At 34.9% G+C, this 12,800-nt stretch overlaps 2 protein-coding genes across 4 annotated transcripts; both read left to right on the forward strand.

The window, feature by feature from the left end:
* Window positions 1–5,485: 5,485 nt before the first annotated feature.
* LOC111696403 (peroxisome proliferator-activated receptor gamma coactivator 1-alpha) lies at window positions 5,486–8,890 on the forward strand. 3 transcript variants are annotated; one of them, XR_002764076.1, is made up of 3 exons: window positions 5,489–7,528; window positions 7,599–8,265; window positions 8,632–8,890. XR_002764076.1 is itself a non-coding variant. In XM_023466001.1 (2 exons), exons 1-2 carry the CDS (start codon window positions 5,607–5,609, stop codon window positions 8,110–8,112), a joined length of 2,433 nt encoding a protein of 810 aa, XP_023321769.1. In that variant the 5' UTR covers window positions 5,486–5,606; the 3' UTR covers window positions 8,113–8,888. The 3 variants fall into 3 exon arrangements, 2 of the variants coding, with proteins under 2 accessions (XP_023321769.1, XP_023321768.1); XM_023466001.1 differs by having other exon boundaries at window positions 5,486–7,528; window positions 7,602–8,888; XM_023466000.1 differs by having other exon boundaries at window positions 7,599–8,888.
* Window positions 8,891–8,928: 38 nt separating this feature from the next.
* LOC111696404 (beta-centractin) lies at window positions 8,929–12,798 on the forward strand. The gene is made up of 3 exons (XM_023466002.1): window positions 8,929–9,652; window positions 10,447–10,556; window positions 11,315–12,798. The coding sequence occupies exons 1-3, from the start codon at window positions 8,999–9,001 to the stop codon at window positions 11,679–11,681; spliced, it is 1,131 nt and encodes a 376-aa protein (XP_023321770.1). The 5' UTR covers window positions 8,929–8,998; the 3' UTR covers window positions 11,682–12,798.
* Window positions 12,799–12,800: the final 2 nt, after the last annotated feature.

Genomic DNA, 12,800 nt, shown 5'->3' on the forward strand with positions numbered 1-12,800 from the left:
TTTTTTTAAGTCGGCAAAAATAATTTGTAAATTGTAAATTGTATATGCTTAAGTAAATACTCCTAGAAACAATCTTCTACATAAAAAACATTTCGCTCATATACATATATAAATTTTTTGAGGGAATCCTTGGTAGACATCTGCTGAATTTTGAAATTCCATGGGCTAGGGCGGGCACTTCAGCTAAAATTAGATTTAAACACAAAGCGCGGGAAAACGGCGAGGGTAACTATGACTATGATGTGGGCAACGCTGGGTTTCCAGATAGTTTATAATCAGAGATAAGAGAGTTACAGAGATCGATTATCAGCTAAAATATGGGATATTTTCCACAGAATGTTCTTTTGTGACAAGTACTGTACACGACCAATTAGCAAACATCTGTACTCAAGGATATTTAAGGACCCTTTGGATGATTTGGATACGAAACACAAAATCTTCAAAAAAGACTGAATTCATAAATGTTATGTTTCATGTTTAAAATTGGAGTATTTCTTTAAAAGTTGTAAAACTTAACTCCTGAATGGGTATTATGTGCAACAAGTGACCGTGAGATGGCACTCTAAAAACCTATCGTAAAAACGTAGCATGTCGTGCCGGGTCAACTTAGGCCTACGTAGCCCACCCTGTGTAAGGAGATAAGCAGTCTGTGTAGTCTGTGTTTATAATACATATATCACCCATCTGTACCATATTTTACCACTTGCAATAAAAAACTATATAGTTCTTTTATTTTTTCAACCTTAAACACAATATTTCTTCTCCTTTCATCCCATATTTCTCTCATTTTTAAATCTTTAAACAGTTCATGAAATAAAGTAAAAATAAAATGAATAATATTACATTTCAATCTTTTAAAAAAATCTTAAAAGAGTTAATCTTTTTAAAATATTTTTTTCCACCGGCAACGCCGCGCCCATCACCTAGGATAATCTATATCTCGTATCTTGTTTTAAAAAATTTAAACGAGAAATCGTTTTTATATTTTTTTTACAAACACATTACTTTTTTTCTATCTACAAACTCTATTTTTATCCTCTTATTTTTCTCTTTCTCTTATAATCTTTAAAACTTTTTCTTATGATTCTTAAGATTTATTTATAAAATGTGATGAATGGTAAAATGTTGTGACCAGATAAAGTTATTTGACAGAATACATTAAAATCCAATATTTCAATGTGGGATCTCTGGTAAAATGTTACGACCAGATAAAAAGGATTTGAAGAGTTATATAAGAACTTTATAAAAGATTAAAACCTCTGTTTCGAAAGGCACATGAGAATATTTTATGAAATACAGTGGTGTCCAAAGCTTTCTAATATAAATATTACATTTGATGGCGGTTTTGGTTTTCTCGCGTACTGATCCAAATATCTTATGTTGGGGTTTCATCAGGTTTCAAGTTCTCCGTGTGTCAGTATAATTTCTCCTGCGAATGTAAAGAACTAGTTCTCATTGTGGATATTACAGAGTTGATGTAGATTAGATTTAGTAGATAATAACTTTTCATGTGTGTCCTGTGAAAACTGCATACTGCAATTCTTCCTTGATTCCGTAAAATGAATGCACGTAGATCAGGTATTCCTAAATTAGTTTGAAGTCAGGTCAGGAACGATGTTATTCTTTTATAGAATAATTATTGAAATAAAAGAAGTATTCGCCTTCTAGAATTGATCTAGATACAATTCCTCAAGAGCAACAGTAAAACAGTGAAACCCTTAATAACGAATACATCGAAAGAATTCATGAAATGATTTTAGATCTACTTTCGTAGTCAGCCCTAGAAATAATTTTCATCATCGGCCTGTAGACGGGTGAATACTATACATATACATCCTAGCTCTAATTTGAATTAAGAAACTAGTAAGTTAGGATAAAAAGACTCAGGCAGAATGTCGTATTCTTCACTTTCTGGTTATGGAATGTTGCAGATATTTAGTTTTTTAATTAAATGATTTTATGGAACTCTTTAAAACTGTTCCCGCATATTCATGGCTATTTATTTATTTTCGGAAATACTTAGATTTACGTAATATAGTATAAAACTCATTGAAAAATTGTCAAGACGACATTTGATAAATTCTTACGATTTATTCGTTATTAAGGGCTTCACTGTACGTAGTACAGAAACGAAACGTACAGTCGTCTTCAGAGTCTTTCTGCCTGCATAGGAATTATTGTTAATCTAACGTTTAACAAGATTAACGTTAGATTTAAACAATACCTGGGAGGTTTTACAGACTATAATCTGTGTGCAGTTGTAGATCACCGTGAGATCTTTGTTAAAGCTGAGGTGTAGATGGGTGAATATAAGATGTAGGATCAAACTGTAGATAGGAAGCACTGGTAAAGATATCTCGTATCAGTCCGGCCTGTTCCGCATCTAAAGATCAATCAGTTGATCAGTTGATCAATCAGTTTTCAACATCAATTATCTTCTTCAATTAAATACATTTCAATAAGGTCTGTTTTTTAACCTACTTGTGTTTGTGAGACAACCCTATAGCCTCTTTGGAGCCTCAAGAATTCCGGGTTATACTGGTCACTCTTGATGATCAACTAGATCAAACAACTGTAATACAATTAATTAATCTAATGCTTTATATAGTCTCCGAACATAGTTTTGATAATTATTTTGTGCCTTGAATGTCATTTGAATTAACGGATCACTTCTTGAGATAGGATTAGGGAGCAAGTCTTTACTGATCTTGATCTCCCATGATCATATGGAACATGACGATCATTATTTGCCGTGAAAGCTTGGGATTAAATATTACATGTTTACAGTTTTAATATTTAAAATGTGCCAATATTAGTTTCCTTTAAGATGCTCGATAAAAATCTGGTTTACAATATATCTTAGATCTTAAAATACAGAATAAAATAACATTTTGATGTTCTTTCAACTTGAAAATTGACAGGATTAAAGGCAATCCTGCATATGTAGTTCTTGAGTGGATCATAGCCTTCTTCTTTCAGGCTGCAGTTTATCCTAAATAATAGTTTGGATTTTTTCACACATTTCAATCTGCTAACACTTAATAAATATATATTTCTTTCCTTAAACCCATGAAGTTCTCTTTTATCCTTAAATCTTTAAAGTCTAGTAAATATTAATAGAAAAATAAGTCGAAGTTTTAAGAACATTGCTGCATATCACAAAAAATTTGATATAATATCATATATATATATATATATATATATATATATATTATATATTATACTAGCTGAAAGGCCCAGCTTTGCCCGTAGGAAAAAAAAATAATTTTAAAAAAAAGATAAAAAAATAGAATATTTTTAACCTATGTCACCCCTGCAGGCTACCCATGAGTGCCGACAACAAATTTCAGCTTATTCGGTCCAGCCGTTTGGCCAGCCGGCAGCCGGTCTTGTTTTATTATACAGATATATGTATAATAATGATCTTATGAAAATATTTACATACATAAAGCATAATTTAAAAAAAACATGACTAATTATTTTGTGACTGTCAAAATTTACTTGTATGATATGGCCAAGGGTCAATGTCCTGATTAATTACAAAATATGTTTTAAAATTATATAACATCATGTAGGGGAAATTGATACAGGGTGTCCTAATAAACATGAGATATTAAGTGCAGCAACGTTATATCGTCTGTTTAGAAATTTGTCCAGGATCCTGCAATCGCAGCAAAATTGTTAAAATTTAATTAATATCTCCAACAATTCTAAATATATTAAAGAAAAACCACAATTAGAATTGGTCTGCACAAGTCGCACAAGACGTATCTTTTTTTACACACTTTGTCAACTCGGATATCAAATGGGATTTTTAAGTCCTTTATTAATTCCCATGTTTAATTGGACAATTCGTCTGTACAGGGGTATAAGCATGGCTATAATAGCTTTCAGGCAGATACGTACACAGGGGGTGGCTTATGGCAATGGGGGCTCAATCTCTAGAGGCTCAACTAGGACTTTTATACATAGGTAAATAATAATTTCAATCATCTACATTGAAAAAGGACAGATAATGTTACCTTTTCTCTTGAAGTTATTGAATTAATGATTGATCTAACCAACATTCAATCTAAATTCATTATCGATTTTATAGAATTTCTGTCAAAAAAAAAAAAATCTTGTTAGTTATCAAATATGATAATCAGTTAGAAATTTGCCAGGTTCAGAATTTTCTCTAGATTTGGAACTGAGTTTTTGCCACAAACTCAAATATTCTAATCCCTAAATCTTTGCACCGAGTGGTGTAAACATTTGATATTTCAAACTTGGAATATTTTACCAAAAGAATTAAAAGTTTGACTTCAGAACTTTTTTTACACTAAATGTTTACAATAGCCTTTAGCCATATGAGAATTGAGAAAGATAAAAATATATTTTTTTAAACTCTATAGTATAATAAAATTTCTACAAAAACTCTATTGGTTTTCTTATTCCTGTGATACTGATTTATGCCATTCTTTCTTTCTTTTCTTTCTGCAGGGGGCGCCCCCCCTCTCAGGTGCTAGGGGAGGGCGCACGCCCGGCCGCCCCCCCCTAGTTGCACCTCTATCAATCTCTCCCCCTAGGGTTGAGTAAAATCTATGATTTCCATGGGGGTGCTCAGTCCACCGGCCCTTGAAAGAAAATAAATTTAAGCCCCCCGAAGAACAAACTCGACCCGTTTGCGCCCATTTTTCATGCCTAACAGAACAATTTGCTAACAATTCGATAAATAGCGGCGCTCTTTATATAGTCTCATAAGCGTATCCAAAGGTGTATATTCAGGGGATATTGGGTCTCAGTCCCCTCTTGGACCAATGAAATCTGTGGTAGGTGAAAACTTAAGTTTAAGCCCCCCTCCCCATCTGAACAAATTCCTGAATTATACGCCCCTGACTCTATAATCCCACATTTGTGCCCGCTCTCTCAATAGATAATGGTCGTGTAGTTCACGTTACACCAGGGAAGAGGACGATAGTTTGGCGGCTAGATATGTCATCTCGTATGAATTATCTCATCTTAATTAACTATCAGAGAAGAAATTGATTTCCCGGTAACAATTTAGAAAGGAATATGATTAGCTTGAGTTTACAAAGTAAGAGAGAAAGTGAGACCCGAGTTCAAAATTAAGATCATCCATCCCTCCCTCCCCTTCCAGTCCTTCCAGACATATATAATAAACTAGAAATAGTGCAAATTCCCGCCACATATTTTAAACAGTTCTAAACTAGTTTCGTGCCGCAACCTCCCTGACTGATTCAGGTGCACTTCGTACTCTAGTATGGGCAGTTTTACCAGTTTACAGCAGTTAGGGGATTCATATTATATAGTATCTGTATAGATCATGTTTACGCAGGGAGGGTTGGGCATGCTAAGTTAAAGTTGGCAAAATTTTTTAGTTCCTGCTCGCGTCGACTTAACTCGTGATCTAAATTAGAAACTCCTTAAATATCTGAAGTGTCAGCTGACTTTCCCTTGCTTTCTATAACTTGGCATGCATAGTCGAAAAAAATATCCCACGTGAACAGGTTAATCTGGTCCTATAGGCAGTACTGCCTGAGACAGGAGAAAGCCTTAATTGTCTTAAACTCTTTTGTTGTCTTTCAGAGAACGTAAATGAAGTAATGGCAGCTAGTTTAGTGACAGATTATAAATCTGCCGAAGATATATTGCAGACTGGATTTAGCGGAGGCGAACCTGAAATCGATCAGATGTTCCAGCCTGGTCAGGATGAGGATTTTGCAGCGCTCGGAGTAGATTTTGATCTTTGCTCCGATCTCCAGTTGGACGGGGTTGATTTTCCTCTGGATATCTGGAGCACAGAGCAGAGCTCTCATGATGATTCTTTAAAACTAGAAGAGTCTTTTGGCATCGATGAAGATTTTAATCAGATGTTAAATGAGTGGGATAATCAGCTGGACTCATTACAGAACACAGAAGTAGAAGATATACTCCAAACGTCAGTTTCTAGTGTCAATAATACAGTTGAAGATCAACCTGAACCAGTTCAACAACAACAGCAAACTGTTACGTTGAAAAAACCGAATACGACGAATACATACCGCGGAGTAATAACATCAAACCAGTCCCGACAGATTCAAATAAGTTCTGCACTCCGATCACCTATTGTGACGCGTGGAGTTTGTTACACAAGAACAGGAGGGTTGGGAGTAACCCGCTCCGTCCAGAGCTCAGGGTTTGTTAACTCTTGTCCTAGAGTATCTATCTCTAATCAGCTGACAGGATCCAGTAGACAGATTGGAGAAGATTCTCCACTGCTATGCACTCCTATCAGTCCAATAAGAAGTCCTGGGTCCTCAAATGCTCCGGATTTCTTTATAGCTTCAACCCGTTCTACGGCGGATGTAGTGAAATCCAGCTATAGTCGTCTGATTAATCAGTGTAGAACCTCTATAATCAGCACCAATCCTGACAGTGCACAGTCTAGGTATAGTGAGAATAAGAACAACTCTCATGTTAAGATAATAGCCTCGGTTTCGCCCAAAAGTGATGGAACCTCAACGGCAAAGATACTCTCGTCCAATAGTATTCGAGAGTCATTGCCCAAAGAGCTCATTGATAAGATCCGAGCGGCAAGTCAAGGACGGAAAACGATTGCAATAATTGAGCCGATTAATCGAAAGAACGACAGTTCTCTGAACATAGATTCTTCGGTTTTTCGCGGAAAACAAACTTCAAAGTTCGGAACAGCAGCAGCGACTCTTGGTAAATGGAGAAACGTTGGAATATTACCATCCTACTCTAATAACGTTTCCGACCATGATTACTGCTGTCCCAGTAAGACGAGTAAATTTAGTAGGAAGTACCTGAACGCACATAACAAGGTGATGCGGCAGATGGAGGAGAGTATGAACCGTAGCAAGGGAGTCGCCAGGGTGGAGAGTCCTATAGAGGAGGTTGAAACCAAGAAGGATTCAGGTCTAGAGTCTTGTGAGATGAGTGATGCTAGTGAAGACGGGACAATGTATGACAAGCTGCCACGTTATCTAACTAGTGTTTCTGTGCAAACCATGGAGAGTAGATCAGTCCAGGACGATCACGGGTACAACCGTCTCCCAGCTTATCTTCTCCGCCCCCAGCAGTCTTTGCTTAAAACAAATATAAGTAAAAGTGTTGGGGAAGATCAGAAAATAGTAGTTTCGTCCATGGATAGTTTTGACCTTAAACCTGATATTAGTGACACTAAACCTGAATACAATCTTGTAGACAATGCTTCTCAATATATGAAGCTAGAAGCTCCGGGTGATGATGGAGCTAATTGTAAACCTGAGATTTATATTAGTGATGAAAGGACCCGGATTGTGGTTCCAGCATCTGAGAAAGTTGAAAATTCTGTAGATAAAACTCACCTTAAACGTCGGAGAGATAGTTTTGAAAGTAGTTCCGACGAAACAGACAATTCCTACAGGAGTTTTTATAAAAGAAGGAGATCCAACTATCCTCGGGAACTCCGCCATAGCTCTAGAGACAGGAGGAGAAGATATAGAGGAAGGTCTAGAAGTTGTAGCTCATCTCCAGACAGAAGGTAAAATTCCTTTTTATTTTTAAACTTTGTTAGACATTATTTTTTTAATTTAAACTTATTTTTTGTTTAGCAGTAGCAGATCTGGCAGGAGAATGAGGGATTCTAACAGGGATCATGAGAGATCAGGAAGACATTATGATCCTCGTGATCAAGACAGGCCTCGGAGACATTCTAATCCTCGAGAGCGAACCCACGAGCGTCGACAGAACCCGGAGCATAAGAGTGAGGTTGAAGAGCGTCGTGTAATCTATGTCGGGGGTATAGTTGAGGGAACCCTTAAATCTGATCTCAGGACGAGGTTTGAAACTTTCGGTCCCATCGTCGATATTAGTGTTCACTTTCGAGAGCGCGGAGATAATTACGGTTTCCTAACCTTTCAAAACTCTGCGGATGCGTACACAGCAATAGAACGCGGAAACGAGAATCCGTCCCATCCTAAATATGATCTTTGCTTCGGGGGACGTAGAACCTTTTGTAAAGAGGATTATTATGATATGGATGATGTGGAGGGAGAGGATGGAAATGGTGGAGCTCCTGGGTTCGATGAGTTGCTCCGGAGAGCGAGGAAAGAATTCAGAAAATGATTATATTCCAAATTTTAGATTTCTTACTATGCACAGTTTTCAAATATTCATTCAGAAAATTAAATTTCATTTGAGACCTGAGATATTTATTAATTTAAATATTTCTGGTTGAACTGATAACAAGTAAAAGTATTGATACATATTGTAACTGAAGTAAAAGCGTTTAAAAGATTGTTATGACATCTAACCACTTGGTGTTGTGTATTTATCACTTTGGCGAGATATCGGAGGGAAAAATCCATCTAAAGTTTTTACTAAAATTCAGGGGTTTAAATAGATTTTAAATTCCAAAATGAGGTTGGATAAGAAAGGTTAAAAATTATATTATATTGGTTTTTAATTAAATAAACGTGATATGATATTTTTAACTATTTATCAGAATTATGACAGAAGTTCATACTTTTTTGATAAACTTTAACTCTTAGAATAGTTTAAACCATAGATGGTTCTATTTATAAATCTTTTGCCGCTGATTAGTACCCCCCTCATTTAGTTAAATATCAAAACAATCCCTTTAAGGAACTGTATTTTGACATTATTACTGAGAAAATTGCTTGTCCTGGTATCACAAATAAATAAAAAATATGAAATATTTATCAAACATAAATTTAATGTAAACTAAACCTCGATCTCTTGCATGTAACCTGCGCTGCTGATATTATCTCCTGGATTTTGCAATCTTATCAGTTCCTATCAAAGTATATGTCTTATGCTGTTAACAGTTTCCAATGTGAATTGATGTATAGTTATGGTTAAAATTAAATTATTAGTCACCAGATTGTAGTCATTTTTTCTTATCAATATCAATTCCACATCAGTGCAAGCATCTGTATTTGTTGTCGTATTTCAGAAAACATATTACATAGTTCGCATTGTTTCAGAGAAAATGGAAACCTACGATGTTATTGTAAATCAACCAGTTGTCATAGACAATGGTTCCGGTGTAATAAAAGCTGGGTTTGCCGGAGATCAAATCCCAAAATGTCATTTCCCGAATTATATCGGGAGACCAAAGCATACTCGGGTGATGGCCGGAGCTCTAGAGGGAGATCTGTTTGTAGGGCCGAAAGCTCAAGAGCACAGAGGACTACTCAGCATTAAGTATCCAATGGAACATGGTATTGTCACAGATTGGAACGATATGGAGCGTATCTGGCAGTATATTTACAGCAAGGATCAGCTTCAGACCTTCTCTGAGGAGCATCCCGTTCTACTAACAGAAGCTCCGCTCAATCCCCGGAGAAATCGGGAGAAAGCCGCGGAGATTTTCTTCGAGACGTTTAACGTCCCCGCCCTGTTCGTCTCTCTACAGGCTGTCCTCAGTTTATACGCTACAGGACGAACAACAGGAGTAGTCCTAGATGCAGGAGACGGTGTAACCCATGCTGTTCCTATATACGAAGGGTTTGCTATGCCTCATAGTATAATGAGGGTGGATGTGGCAGGACGGGATGTAACGAGATATTTGAAACTTCTCCTCAGGAAGGAAGGGGCAAACTTCAGAACAACTGCTGAATTTGAGATCGTGCGACAGATAAAGGTAAAATCAGAATCATTAAACATTTTAAGATAAAAAATATTTATTTCGGTTAATTTTTATCCGACACTGACTAAACTTATAATTATTTGACAGTAAAACTGAAAAAAATTATTTAAATCTAACTATTAAAAAAATAATTTAAGTACAAACACTACTAGTATCAGGTTCCTAAAAATATTTTTTGTTATCATTTGTTTTCATGTTTTATTATCTTAAAAGCATATTATAAAATAGTAAATGGAAGATATAAGGGCTATATAAAAAATCTAAAAAATTATTTGAATCTAACTGTCGCAAAGTTTTGTTATCTATAAACACAAATATCAGGATTCCAAAAATATATTTTGTTTTTATTTGTCATGTCTTATTATTTCACATAGAGTCAGCCTAAAACTATATTTTAAAAGTATAATATGAAAGTTGAGAAATAATGTGTCAATCTGCCAAAGCCGAAATATGAACTTTTGAGAATAAATTTGAAAGTTTGGGATCGAAACCATATAAATTTTTTGTTAACAATTTAATTATTTTGGTATTTTCAAATGTAGTTAGATTATTTTCGTATCTTTGGATCGTGAGAGGGGGGTAAAAAGAAACCTCAATTTTAATAACTTTTACCCCTAATTGAAACAAATTCCCAATTGTATAGTAGTAAAATATATTTTGTAGGAATGATTTTTAAGGAAATATTTTGAATTTATCTTTACAAAATAAAATTTTACTATCCGAAACTGTTAACTGTTCAAATTTTATAATTTTTTTTCTGGTAAAGATTGATTGACTGATTTGTTCAGGAGCGAGCTTGTTATCTAGCAAGTAACCCTGCCAAGGAGGAAACCCTGGAGACGGAAAGGATTAGTTACACGCTTCCAGACGGCTCCAGTTTAGATATAGGCCCTGCTAGGTATTATAAAGATGATTTCAGAAGATATTTTGAGAGAAAATTAAAAATTCTACATCGGCCAGCTATTTTTTTATCCTAAAAAATCGTTTAAATTTCTGAATTCAATAATGAAATATTCTTTTTGCAAATTTAAACATTTCTGAACTACTGGGGAAAAAATGATTTAGGAAGTTCAAGGAGAAGATTTTACAACGAAAAATAAATCTTAAATGTAATAATCATGGAATATTACAACAATTGATTAATACTTAACCGGGTAGTTAAGGAAAGATAATAAGATTAAGGGGTAACCCACTCATTTTCTCTTGTAAGGGTTAGATCCACAAAAAGATTAAGGAGGCCCAGGGGTAAGCAGGTTTCCCCTCAAATTATTAATCCTCATGAGGATGAGGTCTCCCAAGTTAAGTAGTATTCTTATTCTATCGTTTAATCTCCTGTTAAACCAAATAACTAACCTCGGGGGATTAAAAAGTAAGTCTTAGATAACAGGGAATATAATTACTTATTCTCCCACTGAAATTCAAGTTGCTCAAAGAAAAGAGATTAAGGTTAGTTGTTTTGTTGAACAGGAGATTAAATTATGTCAAATAATGCTCCAAGTCCTAAATTGAACGCGAATATTTGATTTGATGTGACACCCGAAATTTTGATATTTTCAATTTTTTATAGTATCCGCAGGCGGTTGGTGAAGTTTTAATTTATGTCTACTTTTGCATGAAATTAATATTATAAAAAATCAGCTGGTTCTCCTGTTTCAGGTTTCGAGCTCCGGAGGTTTTGTTCCGACCTGATCTGATCGGAGAGGAATACGAGGGACTTCATGAGATTCTAGTTTTAGCAATCCAAAAGTCTGACATGGACTTAAGAAAAGTTCTATTTCAGAACATTGTTCTATCCGGAGGATCCACATTGTTCAAAGGGTTCGGGGATCGACTCCTCTCTGAGGTGAAAAAGCTGGCGCCCAAGGATATAAAGATAAGAATAAGTGCTCCGCAAGAACGTCTTTACTCGACCTGGATCGGAGGATCTATCCTGGCTTCCCTAGATACCTTCAAGAAAATGTGGGTTTCAAAGAAAGAGTATGAAGAGGAAGGCCTAAGAGCAATCCACCGGAAAACTTTCTAATCTTGATTCTCAAATTAAACCCAATCCTGCAATCCCCTTTTGATTCTGTGCATTTGATCGAAGTTATGTATTTGTAAAAAAAAAGTTCCACGGAATTTGAAATTATAAACTTCTTCAAATTAAAATTAATTTCCGATTTAGAAATTTGACAGTTTAGTCTTACAAAACTGCCGATGAAAGAACCCTGGATAAACTTGTGATAAAAACCAAAAATGGATTCTTTGTAGCTTCTCCGGGATGCATTCTTATTCTCACATATAAACATAACCCTGAGAGCTTATCCAAAATCAAGATATCCCTGCCCATGGACCAGAAAAATAGACGCCATTTCTTTTGATTACCACACGCAAACTCTTTATTTTTTTAAAAGATATTTTAAACCATTTTTTAACAAGAAATAATGATTATTAACTTAAACTGTTTTACCTATTTTTTTTAACTGAAAGCTTTGTGTTTATTTAAAAAATTAATCGATAGCGAATAAAATGTGGAACGCTATTTTTGCCGGTTTTGTAAATGGATCTTACTCTTCGTCCACTTCCGTTGAGTGGTCTATTCTCAGTGCTAGGTTTTATTTAGTATTTATTATGATTGGTCCAGGGTCCTTGTGTTGAAACGGATCCGGATTCGACTAGAAATTTTAAAATCTAAAATGTTTTCCTTTTTTAAAAACTTTTTTTTGGATTTTTCAGTTTTGTATTCCCTAAGTCTTGGAATAATCATGCTTAAAACTTGAAACAATTTTCCGTTAAACCCGGATCCGGGTGAATTGGAGGATTCGATCATTTAGGGATCACAGGCTCTGTTCAGTGTTAAATCCTTGAAATTATTTCATAGAATTCATACAATTCATACAATTCATTCATACACCAAATTTATTAATTATTTCACCTCTCCTTCTGCTTACTTTTTTTATTAACCCGCCTAACTTTTACTTTTTTACCAAGAAATTTTATATGAAATAATATTTTGTCCTGAACCAGTAAAATTGGAACATTAATCAATAAGCATTTAATAATTTAAATAAATGAAAATGTGATCAATATCTTAATTAACTAGCACTTAAACTCGAAATTGTATTTGTAATTAAAACACGAAATATACAAATAAATGTCAAGA

Source organism: Eurytemora carolleeae, unplaced genomic scaffold (genome assembly GCF_000591075.1).
Source record: "Eurytemora carolleeae unplaced genomic scaffold, Eaff_2.0 scaffold28, whole genome shotgun sequence".
NCBI classification, from domain to species: domain Eukaryota; kingdom Metazoa; phylum Arthropoda; class Copepoda; order Calanoida; family Temoridae; genus Eurytemora; species Eurytemora carolleeae.

Bases quoted from the DNA above. Each gene is read 5' to 3' on its own strand.
- LOC111696403 (XM_023466000.1), top strand. From the start codon at position 5,607: ATGGCAGCTAGTTTAGTGACAGATTATAAATCTGCCGAAGATATATTG. The intron at 7,529-7,598 runs GTAAAATTCCTT...TTTTTTGTTTAG, and splicing joins AGCTCATCTCCAGACAGAAG to CAGTAGCAGATCTGGCAGGA.
- LOC111696404 (XM_023466002.1), top strand. From the start codon at position 8,999: ATGGAAACCTACGATGTTATTGTAAATCAACCAGTTGTCATAGACAAT. The intron at 9,653-10,446 runs GTAAAATCAGAA...TGATTTGTTCAG, and splicing joins AGATCGTGCGACAGATAAAG to GAGCGAGCTTGTTATCTAGC. The intron at 10,557-11,314 runs GTATTATAAAGA...CTCCTGTTTCAG, and splicing joins TTAGATATAGGCCCTGCTAG to GTTTCGAGCTCCGGAGGTTT.